Source organism: Styela clava, chromosome 13, assembly GCF_964204865.1.
Source record: "Styela clava chromosome 13, kaStyClav1.hap1.2, whole genome shotgun sequence".
NCBI lineage: Eukaryota > Metazoa > Chordata > Ascidiacea > Stolidobranchia > Styelidae > Styela > Styela clava.
Window position 1 is genome coordinate 11,863,822 of NC_135262.1, and position 14,973 is coordinate 11,878,794.

The 14,973-nt window shown below is 35.4% G+C and overlaps 2 protein-coding genes across 2 annotated transcripts in view; one reads left to right on the plus strand and one right to left on the minus strand.

Annotated features, from left to right (window-relative positions):
* Positions 1 to 1,899: 1,899 nt before the first annotated feature.
* LOC144431197 (uncharacterized) lies at positions 1,900 to 8,774 on the plus strand. The gene is made up of 6 exons (XM_078119027.1): positions 1,900 to 1,995; positions 2,372 to 2,555; positions 2,807 to 2,925; positions 3,012 to 3,225; positions 3,296 to 3,516; positions 8,438 to 8,774. Exons 1-6 carry the CDS (start codon positions 1,929 to 1,931, stop codon positions 8,545 to 8,547), a joined length of 915 nt encoding a protein of 304 aa, XP_077975153.1. The 5' UTR covers positions 1,900 to 1,928; the 3' UTR covers positions 8,548 to 8,774.
* Positions 8,775 to 11,906: 3,132 nt separating this feature from the next.
* The window catches only part of LOC120332437 (uncharacterized), a 40,888-nt gene continuing 37,821 nt past the window's right edge, over positions 11,907 to 14,973 (minus strand). Inside the window, exons 19-21 of the mRNA XM_078119441.1 lie at positions 13,607 to 13,718; positions 13,024 to 13,201; positions 11,907 to 12,763 (exon numbers count right to left, since the gene is read on the minus strand). Of these exons, the coding sequence (XP_077975567.1) occupies positions 12,704 to 12,763; positions 13,024 to 13,201; positions 13,607 to 13,718 (350 nt within the window). The 3' untranslated portion in view covers positions 11,907 to 12,703. The remainder of the gene's footprint in view (positions 12,764 to 13,023; positions 13,202 to 13,606; positions 13,719 to 14,973) is intronic.

Genomic DNA, 14,973 nt, shown 5'->3' on the forward strand with positions numbered 1-14,973 from the left:
TCTTATTACATTGCAAAACGAATTTGAACTCCAAAGTACAGTGTTTCATATTGATCGTCTCGAATGAAACCAATTTGAAATATCCTCATGTGCGGGGTTGGGTAAAAAGTATTTTTTCCTTTCACAGCTCATACTTCTACCATGACCGCGCTTCTACAGGACATGGGAAAGAGCATTGACATAAGATTGAGTCTGACTAAGCCGAATATTGCTAAGATGGTGATGTTTCACTATGCTGGAATAAAAAAATTATTATTTGATCTTCCATGGGGCCGTTTATTAGGCCAATTGTCTTCCAAGGGGTACTGACAGAAAAAAGTTTGAGAAAAAACCGCAGTTTACCTTCCTTCAGATGCCTGCAAGAATATTTGTACATGTGTTCTTTTTTTGACAATTTCATCATACTTTTTCAGAAATGATTTGTCTGAAACTTTATTTCCCAATTATTAAAAAACATAGCCAATTTTTGGATTTGAATAATTTTGGCAAACGTTCGGATTTGCCATTTAGCACAATGTCACTCCACCTGAGCTATACACCTATGAACGATATAGTTTCATTCAAAGTCGATTTTTCAGTCAATTTTTGATCGTAAATACTACAAAATAAACTGAATGCTTAACTAATCAATCTGAACAAATCACCAACGCCAAATGGATTCTTCGCTGTTTGATTGGGTTATATTAGTGTTTTCGGAAGCATTAAGACTATGATCTGACGAGAGCTTACAAATATAATTGCTATCTCGTGGGAAGAGTTCATGTTATTCCTAAATATCATTTCAATACCATATTTTTCATCATCCTTGTGGCAACGGCCACATACAGGTATTGCGTGTATAAAGAGAATAGACTTGCAGTCCACTATACAATATGCTTTCACTCCAAATAAAAATTGTTCTAGTTATTCTAAATCATGGATACAGTTTTCACTTTATCTCAGTTCCAAATTGATTTTAGGTTCACCCTCGAAGGGTGCAAATTCAAGAAGATATGTCAAACTTACATCATCGATATCACTTCAAAATGTATATATTTCATCTCATTTTTTACATAGCAATAGAGTGGTTACATAATAGAAAAATTTGAACTCGCTCTAAGAATTATTCACGAATTCTTTCAACTTTCTTTTTTTGCTAGTTTCTGACAAGCACGGTACATTTATAAAATCATATCACAAGTAGCTGATCATTATTTACTTACGCTTGTTCGATCATATCTGAAACCGAGTGTATAACAATATCATCATATACTAAGAATTGTTGAATATTGCATCCTGCTGAATTGTTATATCCTGTGTTTATATCCGTGTAACATCTCTTACACTGCAGTATTAGGATATAACTCGAGTCATAGTCTGGAGATTTACTGAACGATTCGTTTTGCTGAATTGTTATCGTTTGGGTCCGGTTATGTCCGTTTGGGCAAAATAGTTCTTGACCTACGCTACTTTTCCAATCGATTTCAGATTTTCAGAAGTAAAAATGGAAAGATTTCATCAGAAAGCTTTTACTTCATCTTTTTTGAATTATTTTGATTCTCTTGCAACGGATGACTTTTGCTTGATTTTGCAAATTCTGTAAAAAAATAATTGCTCCATCTTTTGGTTCCTTCATCGATCAATTTTGGCATCCAGTCTTCAACCAACTGCCAACAACGCGGTTATAACAATACCCCTTATAAGTGAGCAGTACACTGTTATCAAATACACTTTCTTTGGTTAAATCTCAAATGTGTTTGGAAGAGTGTACACTGCATAGAAGAACACTAAACAATGAGTTTAGCATATTGTTTGTGTGTATCATATTTGTGTCTGAGGTATTCAAAAATCATATCTGTGTATATATATTTGGGATGACAATAGTAGGTGAATTAACCAATTGTATTTTTAAGTAAAAATTCATATTTGGAATATATACAACTAATTTTATGGCTCTCTGCTACAAATACTGGGTTATCTTCATATCGACAAGTTACCTGATATTACTAGCAAAAGGTATATTGCTTCTCTGCTTTTTTATGTTATAAATGATGGCTCGTCAATATATACTTTTTAACAGCTCTAGATACAAATGGTATTTTACTTTATGAATTCTAATATAAATATTGGGTGCTCGTGTTCTCTGTCTATTTTACTTGTGGTTGACTCCAAAATTTTCGAGGTTGCTAAATAATAATGTAATTATAAAACTGCAAAGAAACCTAATGGTCGCATCCACTTAAGTCAAGTGGTATGATCTCCATCTGCTAAATCGTCCTTCAATTTTATTTATTTGCAAATAATTTATCATCCCTATTCGAAAACCCAAATCATATTGATTTAATAATTGCCTTATTATCACTTTAAATTGTTACTTTATTGCTACTTGCAGCTTGCCAGGGTGGAGCGAGAAAGAAAAGAGATGTTGCTCCTGACGTTAATGCAGAACTTTCTGATTTTTTCACTGAATGCTTGAAACCTATCGCTTCGTCATTTTTTTCCTCAACAAGAAGTGTCGTGGACTACTCGATTCGAGACTGTTTGTGGTATAGTGAAGTCGAGTTATCACTTTGCAAGTGAGTCAAGTTAAAAAAAAAAACTGTAATATTTGTCGGGAACTATGTTGTAACTAAAATAATTACAACAACTCATTGATATCGCAAAATGTATACATACAAATTCATTGAATACAACTTTATGATGATTGCATTTTTTTGATGGCTCTCTTGAATTCGTAATCATTTAATTGTTGTTTCAAGCAAAGCATCCGATCATGCCCTACCTCAATTCCTTTATAAAACCTGACCCTACTTCTTTTACTTTTCAGCGGCACCAATAATATCCACGAATGTTGGATAGGATCTTTGGTATTTTTAATCAACACGACGTCGGTTTTATACGAGGAAACTGCGCAATGCATTTGTGCCTGGGCTGACGATTGTGATGGTATGTAGGTTACTATTCTAATCCGGAGGTAGCGTAGAAAGAGGGATGGTTATTTTCACTACATGAGAAACTTTTATATTTATTAGACAGAAAAAGGAGAGCCGCTTGTCCAAATGCTGCTGCTGGTCAATTGTCTACAATTCAAGAACAAACATATCTCCCTACTGAACTGGAGATAGCAATTTCCGAATGCATTGATTCGAAATTTGAGCCTGAAGATATGGCTGCATATGCATCTCTTCAAAATATCAACTCGCAGTCTAACACCATATTTCTTAGAGAACATTATTCATATTGCAAGTGAGAATGAAACAAAATGAGACAACACGACAAAAGGTGCTTTAGATTTTGAAAGAATTTTTTTTTTCAGGCCGACTGTTATTACAAATAATAATTTCGATTTCAACAACGTTGATGGGTTCATCAATAACTTTCTCGAATCTTTGTGTCCTACAACAGGCGTTGGATCGCTCTGGAGACATGATTTGCAAAAAACCTTACCGATGGTCACAAGTGTAACCAGTCCCTCGTATCAACCATACACCACATGTACCAATGAACTGAATAACGTGGGCACAAGAGCATTTGTTGGTATGTTAATTGTTAATGATCAAATTAGCGCTGATGGGATGGGAATGAGATGTGAAGGCTGTTTGGGAATATTTGACTTCGTATTTTAGTCATACGAAGGAAGGCATTTGCTTGCATTAGTACTCCTAACTGGATTAGATACTATCACTTGCTTATATATTATTCTTAAGTCAAGGTCAAAAACTCAATGTATATATAAACACTTGAGAGCAGCAAAAATCAGAATCGTAAACGGCGAAGATGCTAGTACTATACTATTAACATAAATATTCATTGACAGCGCAGTATCGACAACCAAATAGCAAATAACCACTAAGGTAAACCCATCAGCGTGTATTCGAGGAGAATAGAGAGTTCTAGTTACATACTCACCTTAATCAAGATTGACAAATTCTGACTATATCTGTGACGCGTTACTCGCGTGCAAGGAATTGCCATAGCAGAAATTTTCAATTTTGTAGAAAAATATTTCCTATTCGTTTATGAATTACGGGAAAAATGAATAGAAGTGAATGAATAGATGATATTTTAAAGATGACCCCATATTTACCCCGATTCGAGATAAAGTCATGAAAAAAGTTAATTTTTTCCAAATTTACACAATGACAGAAGTTTAACCCAGGAACATATTACGTTCTGTCAAAGTCAAATTAAAATTCAAGTTCCCATACTATTGTATTACAGATAGAAATAATTTGAGACCGGTACGACTCATTCGAATACATTCTAATTACGATACTGTTTATAAAGTACGTTTGTTATTGATTTGCTGTTTGATTGAGGTATATATATATACTGCTCAATGTATTTTCAAGGGTGGTCTAGCTAGAATCTTAATCAGTGGTTCACAACCTTCCTCCCCTGGCGGACCGGTAAAATTAAATTAGTTGTACTTGCGCACCGCGGCAAAAATTGAAATGATCGGAACAGAAAAGAATAACAATTATTTGCGTAATATAATGCAATGTCGAGTACTCGACATGCTTTTAGACAAAAATGCGCCCTTGGAAACATTTTATACGAAGAAACACTATCCAATAATGTACCGGCCTGAAATTGAAATGGGTGAAACATAAAACGAGATTATCGGTCAGAGACCGAAGACTTATCGATCGAAGGTAAAGGAATTCCCCAAAACAGCGCTCTTACTCCATAGTGGCACTTTGTGTCCCATCACTAATTAATTAATAACTCGCTAATTATACGACATAATTCATCCAAAATCGATAAGCTTCTGTTCTGACATATGATAAATGTACATGCGAAATCTGGAGCAGATTCAATCTCGCTTTCGTGATATATCGCGTGCATCTAACAGACAAACAGACAAATACCTATCAACATACTTACCGATTAAAATCGATAAGTAATAATACCATAATATATTTGCATAATATAATACAGTGCAAGGCACTTATTAAGCGTAAGAAATGCATACATAAATCTCACATTTAAAACATGTACATGCCAAATCATGTACAAACACAATCAAATCTAGTCATAATTGTGCAGCTGTTTCGTTTCCAATATAAAATTGCAAACGAGGCTTCAAAGAAGTTTCTGCAACACGTAGCTCTGCAGTGGCGTCAAGCCGATTTCCTTGCTTGGTTTCAATAAAGCTTGGGATGAAAATGTTTTTTTCGCATACCGCATAAGTACCTGGTTGAAAATTAAACACAACAATTTGATGCTCGATTACTTAGCGATGGGTATTCGTTATCAAGAGGTATCCAAAATTGTGACAGTGGTTTTAAATCTGGACTATAGAGTAGAATCTTAATTTTTTTCCAAGATTTTACTTTTCCATCGGGTTTATCATATTAATCGATTAGTGGTCGGTTAAATGGCACCAGGCTCAGAATCCTAATCTGTCTGCTCAAAATACGGGGGAAAATCTCTGCGCCCATGCTTTTTTGGGCGTCTTGTGACCACCTGCAGGGTCGTAACAAGTTCATATCTTACTGGAATATTATACTGATCTTGACTGGTATTCTGGTTTAAACAAAGAAATATGCATAACGCTTTATATGGACGGTCATATTAATCAGGAAAAATACGCAGAACAGAAAAAGCACGCGTGCCGATTTTTAGGTTTCTGAACCTTGCGAGATTTGATGGAAAAGTGTGATTACTCGGCACCGAGATGTCGCGAAAGACATTCTCAAGATATCGCGAAAGACGTCGCAATATGACGGCGGAAGAGAAATTGCGTAATAAACCAACTGAACCTCGTTTCGGTAAAGCTATTTAGACCAGTGATTCCCAAAGTAAAACGATACAGAGGGGGGCGAAAAGGTCGAAGGGGGCGATAGGGGGACGATTTCGCGAAACCTGTTTTATGTTCGGCGCATCGTGCACTTAATTCTGTACTCTGTGTGCATTCGCAGGCTTGAATCACGTGGGCGATTAGCACACGCGAAAGGATTTCTGGACTCGTCTTCGCAGTAAAGTACGGTAGTTTGCGTATCCCAGTGGTCGGCAAAGTATGACCGGAGTAAAATAATCTGGCCCGGGACGATTCACTGAATGGACCTTTCCCCGACCTTTGACCGCGGAAAATTCTTCCCATACTTTACCATTTTAAAATTTTCGGTGCTTATTTTAAGAGTGGTTTTCCGACGTGTTGCCTGTAAAATGGGGTATTTGTTTCAAACAATCATTCCAATACACACCATTCAACAATCTGTTTTTTAAAAGTACCGATAAAGAATTTTAGCCTAGTCTGTCACAGATATTTCTACACTAATTTTTGATTACTGTATTTAAACTGAAATTCATAGGAAGACAAAGTAATCATTGACTTATTTGGTTTTTATTTAAATTTCCGAAAAACAACTAAAAACTAACGAAAATAATACAAAAACGCGAAAATGAGGTAATGTTCACGACCACGCCTGAAAATCTGTCTGAGTGACTTTGTCTGAGCGGATGCGAAAGGGGGCATTGTTACGTTTTTTTTGCATATCGCTGATTGGCCAATGTCACGAAGTAAACAAAAAAGTCTATGCCGGGGGAAACATTCAAACGGCGGTTTTGACGATGAATTTTTTTTATTTATAATCTATACGCTCGAGGAATAAATTACATTTTTTTAACGTAACAGAATTTATCGTGAGACACGTTTGGAGTAAATTTTATTATATCCTAAAAATTCTACTACTCGTTTAACGAGCCTACATTTTAATTATAATTAAACAAATGGAAACACAAAGAAAGGTTAATGCTGAGGGCAGGGGTTCAATAGCGCAGTCAATATTCGAATATATTGCAATGCAATAAGAAAATCAAATTCATATTCCATTCGAGAGATTCATCACTGCTTAATTTTTGTAAGAATGTATCTTCTTAAAAAAATCTTCATCGAAATTTCACAAATCATGCAACAATATTCACTTCCATGTTTGGAAGTACATATTTGTGCGAACAATTATTTTCGAAAATGAACATTACAAAGAACAAGCAAAGAACTGAGATTAGTGATGCCCATTTAGAAAATGTTTCAATCTTGGCGTCGTAAGCTATCCAGCGTGATGCAGCAACAAGACAATGTCACATTAAATGTCATTGTAATATCTTTTTAATAAGACGACTGAGTTGAGTTCACGAATTGTCGCAGTTTTCGCGCGCTGTTCCGTTTTTAAATTTTAAAAAATATATGCGACCCGCAAAAGACTAGCAACCCTGAATTTTGTCCCGCGAGCGACATAAAATTTGCCGACCCTTGGGCTGTAGCCGATAGTCGGTCACGGCTTTTTTTACATCCGAGTCCATTAATCCAAAAACAAATGGCTGAATAATTATGGACTGGAGACCGTGGTAGGATGAGGAATCGGGGATGAATTTTAACGAAGTATTTTGGTGCAGGTCATCAGGCTGTAGGAATGAATGAGATGTACGAAAATCATTATTATAAGTTTGGGATAATTAACTTTGTTTTCATAAATTTAATGTGAAATGAGGTTAATTTAGGAAGTGAAATGCTATAAGGCAGTACACGCAAGAAAGCGGTTTTTGAGGAGGTAGAACCCTGGATTCTTTCATTTTCGACCTATTATAGGGTGGAAACGGGGTTTTAAGCCGTGCTACTATTGCTATCAAAACACCGAAATCGCCTTTCCACCAGTAAACGAAGTAATTTTAGATATAATAAAAAAAAAACTCGCTGAAGAACACCAAGCTCATCTATCTCATTAAAAAACACTATAAACTATATGATTTGTCTTCTTATTTGGTCTGTAATATATTCGTTTCTGACTTTACATTTTTTTGTATTGTCGGGGGGCGATGAAGTCGTATGAACTCATGCAGGGGGGCGATGGTGAAAAAAGTTTGGGAACCACTGATTTAGACGACATAAAAACAACAACGAATTTTCTCGCGGACCGGCAAAAAAGTTTCGCGGACCGGTGCCGGTGACCAGATCGGAAACCACTGGTCTAGATTAGTAAACAATCCATTTCAAAAAATTTTGCAAAACGATCCCTTTACAATTTCTCCAATGAAGCGCGGTCCACTGAAGAATTCAGAATAACAACAAGTTATCGAGCACTCATTTATTGCATGTCATTAGTACAATGGGTACAGTTTAATGGGATGAGTGCAATTGCTTGGTTTCCATCAATTCATCAGCAACAAGATAATTTCGATTTCGGAACCACTTTCCTTGCATTATTCAGTCGTAATTGCGTCTGAGCTGAGGGACTTGCGGCCCGGGTCCCACGAACAATAAACTTTCATACTAAGGCGGAAGCCTGTCGTTCTGCGGGCCGAAATTGTTAGCACTGGTTTATTGTATTTTAGCAGATGAACTATGATGGGAAATAGCTTCCATTATCCCATTGATTTCATTTCAATTTATTTCATCTATATAACCATAAACTAATTATATTTTTTGAATAACAAACTTCAATATTTATCGCAGGCAAAGGACCTTGCTTTGACCTATTCCAGACCTGCATGACGTCGAAATGTCGGTATCCACGAATGTTCTACGATAATTGTCGCAAGACATGTGGAGCATGCTCCAGATAAAAGACTGCTTATTAGTTGAAAGGTTAAGATAGATAAAAATGCCGTTTTTGCATACGCGAAAATATAAATTTCACGCACGATCATTTTGTGAATGTTTCAGAAAAACATTATGTTTTGAATCACAGAATGGCCCAAAAAACAGAATCGAAAATTTATTAACTACTCCTACGAAAAGGGAGTGATTATTTAACTTTCTCTACACTTGAACTTTTGTTTGTGTAAGATTTGTTTCAAATATTACATAAATCTAGGATGTTTTGCAAAAAAGTTATGTTCTCTATAGTCTATATAGAATATGTTTCTAATGATCTTATCGTCTTTGTAAACAGACTTGCACCGGTTGCACAAAAGTGTCAATCACTTGCACATGCTACTCTATGAGGATTTCTGCAATTGCAGCCTTGAGTTCACAAATATGTTTGAGGATTGTTTTAATACAAATTGTCTTTCGAACACTCTCACAGATAAAAAATTTAGGGGTTTTAAGTCAGATGGATGAAGTAAGTCACTGCTTACTTCTGACCAGCCTTTCCTGAAATCACCCCTGGTAACCTCTACCAATCTTTCTACATTGTCCAGATGATATCTAAAAATTCCTCGGCACAACCACGTATAACGTTCCGTATTCGCCGCTTGAGCTTTTTCCCTTTCGTCTTCAAACGAATACGGATTACGGAACCAATTATGATCATGTCAGTTTTGAAAATGATTACCCATGCCGTGCACTTTACTGATTGTAACGGTCTCTGCGAGACTTTCCTGGATGCTGTGCCCCGGTAAACCTTACATGCCCTGACACGCCCTGGCAGCAGAAAGTGTGCTGCAACAGAAAACCACGTGAAGTGAGAGATTGAAAATTTTGCGCAACGGGTGCACGTATGTCTCCAAAGACAATAAGATCATTAGGAACATATTCTATAGAGAACATAACGTTTGTGCAAAACATCCTAGATTTCTGTAATATTTGAAATAAATCGTTCTGAAATATTTGGGTATAAGTTCGCGATTAAACAAATTTAAATATATCTATTTTTATTTTAATAGAATTATTTAAGAAATTTATGGGTTGCGTTTTTGGGTCACCCTTGAACTATTTTTATATCTAGATTCTTAGTGTTTTTTGTTCAATCGTATCAAAATTATCGAATTAGCACGCTGTTTCACCGTATCATTGCATATCCACAGCAGACGACATTTTTAATATTTTTTAGTTACCAGAAAAATTTCAGAGAATGTTTAAAAGCTAAAAAATTGTATTTAATAGTAAAAGTTTTCATTCCGTTGAGTGGATGTATTTGAGCTGATCTGTTAATTTATTTGTAATAGTGAGAGTATATAATAGAATGTTGGAGATTAACGACCACCCTGAAACCTTTTAATATGACAGATTTTTCTTTCTACGACAAAAAATGTTCGGCTGTAAACCCCGAGATGATATTCTCAAATTATAAAATTGTGTTAGCTATTTTCTTCTGACCTAATTTTAAGTTTTTGATTTGTTTTCAGCAAACTCTCATAGTTATTTGCGCTTGTTTGTGTCTTCTTGCATGTTTCTATTAATCGGAGTCTAATCTATTAATTAATTAATCTATTAATATTAAAAAAACAAACATTGATATATATATGTATGTATATGTAGGTTTTCAATTAATTTTATATTCATTAGTACTTTTTTTTAATAGTCATACATTTAGAAATTTCCATCGTTTTGTTAAGAGAATAAAAACTGGTATTCCTGTAAGATTTTCCCTTACGTTTCTTTAAAATGAATGTCACCGATTTCTATGGCAACCAATTTCTATGACTTTTAAGAACCGATATATACAATGTACGTTCTCGAGTTAAATAATGGCGTGTAATTGCTTTCTCTATAACAAAAAATATAATAAGGAAAATAAGCAAGGGAATTGCACGATATCTTGCAAAATCGTAGTATGTAACTTACAAGTCCAACCGCCAAATATCTAGAAGAATACTGAAACTTAAGCACACGTGGTGAAAATTGGTAATACAAATTTAGAAGTTTAGTTCTCTTTTTCGTTTATTATTATGTCAATTATGCTAGTTTACTTTCACCGTGCAATCAGTGTAGTTCACACTGCAATCGAAAATGTAATTATCAACTTTACCTGACATATTTCAAAGAAGGAAGCATGAGACAACTTATCATCTACCCTATAGTATAGAGCAGGGGTCACCAACGCGTTGCCCGCGGGCACCAAGTCGCCCGTGAAGACCATATGAGTCGCCCGCAGGTCTGTTCTAAACTAAGCTTAATAACGGTGACGAGTCAATTAACACTCTTGCAATTATGACACCACACTGATATCACTTACCACGAACCCGCGCTTTTCTTGTCCGTTGGTTTGTGGAGCAGCAATAATATAACTATTGAATTCAAAGAAAAATGACAGAAAAACCCATTATTTTCATGAATGGGGGTGGATATATTTTTACCACCATGAAAACAGCCTGCGCGTTTCTCATTTGTGGGGCGATTGTAGCGACGGCAAAGCGAAAAGATATTTCACGGCTTGTCACGCAATCTACCGCGCTAACTATCCACTGGTCAGCGCAGTACGGACAGAAAAAACTCGCGATTCAAATCATACAGCAATTCTATTTTACGAGACCATTGTTTCGTTCAACCTTTCTTTGTGAATCAACTTTTTTGACATAAACTCAGGATAGGATAGATTTACATATTTATCCCGGGGGAGAAGATAGTCGATAAGACGGCTTAACCATATGACGAACCGAGGCCTCTCGTCCGGTTACCATTTCATATCGGGTATGGGATTGGTTGGTTATTTGTTTTCGTAAGCATGGACTTGATAGCGAAGGAACCCATCCCAACGGCGGCAAGGGGTTCAGCAATCCTCTCGCACATAACTATCCTCGCATGGGATTCTAACCTGCGAACCTAACGCTTAGCACACTAACGAGGGCCACACAGCCCCGACTTTTTAGAACAATACATTGCATTGGTAGCCCGCGGCTTAATCTGTACCCAGAAAGTAGCCCTCGGCCTCAAAAAGGTTGGTGACCTCTGGTATAGAGCATTTCTGACCGAGGACCAGGGAAATTGAATCGTTTGCTCGGTTTCTGAAACAACCAAAATTTATTGAAGTCGACTCCCCTGTTGTTCTAACAATTGGTAACCATTATTCATGATCATGCAATCACCTTTTCTTATCATGGTTGAAATAGGCTCGTCTTAAAAAATATGATTTCTTGTGATAGTTTGCAGCAAGACTCTAGAATCTTTTAGAACAATTTTATCATTTCCAATTAATTTTTTACATTTAGTCCAATCCTTAGCGCTTCCCAGTATTGAAAATCAAAGTATTCGCAAGACATCCCAGTTCCGAATATTTACTTGTGGTATATATAGACAACTAATAAACAAACATAAATCAATAAACATGCAAGTTTTCAACATATATGCAAAATAAAAATTCGTTGCCAGATATCTGAGTTCACCGAGTTACCCAAACAACTATCAATAAGAAAAGTCACATTTTCTAGAAAGACAGCTCTGACTAAAGCGACCAGGAACACATGAAGTTTATGCATACCTCCCAAAAAGTTTACTTTATTTGACATTCTCATCGAGATAATTATATTTTTGTATTTGACTCAATTGACCACGAAGTAATCACAATGTCTGGTATATAACATCACGTTTTTGAGTACAATTGTTCACATGCAAAAAGATAAAACATTGGTGTAAAAAATCTCTTCCAAGTTTATTTAAATAAAGTGAATTCAGACAAAAAGTTTTTTATCGACGGATTAAGGATGAAATTTATTCGAAAATTCCTCTACTTTAATATTGTAATTCTTCTTCAGTAGGAGGTTTCATTTCAAAGAAAATAGCAAATGAATTGAAAAATATGACACGGGGTGTAAAAAGTAAATGTCAAAAAGAAGAAAGCAATAAATAAAAAATAAAGTCGAAATAGTTTTTACGCTCCTATACAATGGATCAAATATTTGACGGGTAGTGAATGACAAACGACTTACGATTTTCTAAATTGTAACAGAAAAGTAAGTAACAAATGGGAGTATTTTTTTGATTAATATTACTTGTGAATTACAATTAATTGACAATTCCGTAACATGACTTTTAATCGACAACATCATGGAAACTCAGTTAAGAGGTAATCTCCGTTGATTTGTTCTGCATGATGAGCTTTATTTCATGGTCTGCTTTCTGAATAACAAAACACAAAAAAGCATTTAAATAATCATTGGAATAAATAATCAACCACCCACAATACTACAACAATGAGTAGCATCATAGTTATCGGCATAAAATATTGTCTTGACCGTTGTGTTAGCTTAAACTTTGAATGAGAGGACAAATTTTTCCATTCAGACTTTCTTGGAAAATAATAGTAAATAAAAACACAATCCGTTATAATAATTAATAAACAAACCAAATATTCTGAAAGTATATAAATTTGACCATACCTCAAATTTTGCGATAAATTCTCCAAAAATGCTGAAAAACTGCTGCATGCTGACATTCTTAGCGTTTTCACCAAAATATCTTGCGGTTTTATGGAACTCTTTCATTGTTGCGGCCAAAAGCATTTCTAAACTTTTGAGGGCGCCATTGCTCATTACTAAAAAGTTCTCCATTGCTTGCCTGTCGAGACAAAAGAATGCGTTATTAGGACATTCAGCATACTTAACTACAAAGTGGTAGAAATTAGTTATGTTCCTCGGTTCTATCTATACTTACCGCATTCCGGTGATATATATAGTTGAACAGAAATTGTTGTATCTATATATTTTAGTCTAGTTGTTTAAAATGTCGTTCGTATTATATATATACCCAAGTACAGACAGAAGTAACAACAAAAGTAATGAAGATATGATTTTGTTTGCTAATAAGTTATGATGTCTTGTAAAGCATCAGTCATTGGCCGTTGATTGAAAGTGTATAGAGTATATAGAAATGTAAAGACTGATACAGCTGGGTCCTTTTTTTTTATCTGAATCATGAACTGCTTCAATAGCTCATACACTAGAAAACGTCACAGCAACTTACTTGAACCTGTCTCCTCGAACTTGTTTTGTTAGCGCTTCGGGCATTCTATCTCTTATTTCGACCCATTCACTTCTCATATCTTGTAATTCTTGGAACACTATTGGATAAACAACTAAAAAAAAAAAATTTAAACTTGAGATAGAAGAATTAAAATAGATTATCTCAAAAATCAATTGGAGTCTGCACAATAATCGAGGATGTACTATTATTCACTAGACATCAGTTGGCTAGTTTTTTTTAATTAAGGACGTTAGTTACCCACCCTAACCCCTACACACCATGAGAGGATTTTATGACGTTGAACTGCTTTCAATTAATGCGAATATTCTCCTCCCCTTTTTGCGGTCTTATACATGCAACTCCAAATTTTATGTCTTGTCGCCAAGTTACTTGAACTTAAAACTTATGTTTAGTCTCCTGTATCGTATTAGTTTCGTTTACCTTCCCCAGAAGCAGGAATTGGGGGTCAAATCCACAAGACAATGTTACCAATTTCCGCTATCAAGATAATTTGCGTCTAGTTTGGCGATTATCCAAGCGTAAACATAACATGCCTTAAATAACTAGTATTTTAGTCATTCTATATTCTTTGACATAGTACCCTCAAATGTAACTGAATCCAGCAGTCGACCTAGTACGGTATGTTAGGTACGTTAAAATTGGCTTAAGAACTTTTCTGTTCGATTTGGGAATTTGAGGTCATAAAACCGTTTTTATCGCATTAAATATAACAGTCATACCCAATATGAAAAAAAAAACATACATATTGTTTTGACCAAATTCACTCATAATTCGTTTTGTATGAAATGTTGACACACAAATAGAGATAAAATAGTCAAGTAGTTAAGCCGCTTCGCGTTACGGTGAAAAGGTACACTAGTTGCCGCAAGGCTGTAAAACTATCTTTCAAAACAATGTGGTTTAGGAAGTTTTAAGATACAGACTGATGTAATCAGGTCTTGCAGTGAACCATTGAACTTTTTCTACCATGTCAGCTTTTAACGTTTCTGCAACCATCGTTGCAGTTGGATCAAATTTATAAGTTTATTTAACTTACACGAGCAACACCTGTATCCTTTTTACGAGTGACCAAACTAATGCCAGCTACGTTATTGTACCGAAAAACTTTAGAGTTGAACATTTTTAAAGAAGTACCGAAAAATCGATGGAAGGTATAATAAAGTAAAATAGAAATGTTCGTATTGTTTAGCTTGCGTTGGGGGGAAAGTCTTGTATAAACATAACGAATTTCACCTGATTTCGATCAAGTCATTTCCATAAAGTTTCCAAATTCTGTTACTCGAACAACTATATTCCCAGTTTTGCGTGTAATAAGTAGCGAGCTAGAGCGTAATTTCCTTCCGGAT

Bases quoted from the DNA above. Each gene is read 5' to 3' on its own strand.
- LOC144431197 (XM_078119027.1), top strand. From the start codon at position 1,929: ATGGCTCTCTGCTACAAATACTGGGTTATCTTCATATCGACAAGTTAC. The intron at 1,996-2,371 runs GTATATTGCTTC...TGCTACTTGCAG, and splicing joins CCTGATATTACTAGCAAAAG to CTTGCCAGGGTGGAGCGAGA. The intron at 2,926-3,011 runs GTATGTAGGTTA...TATATTTATTAG, and splicing joins CTGGGCTGACGATTGTGATG to ACAGAAAAAGGAGAGCCGCT.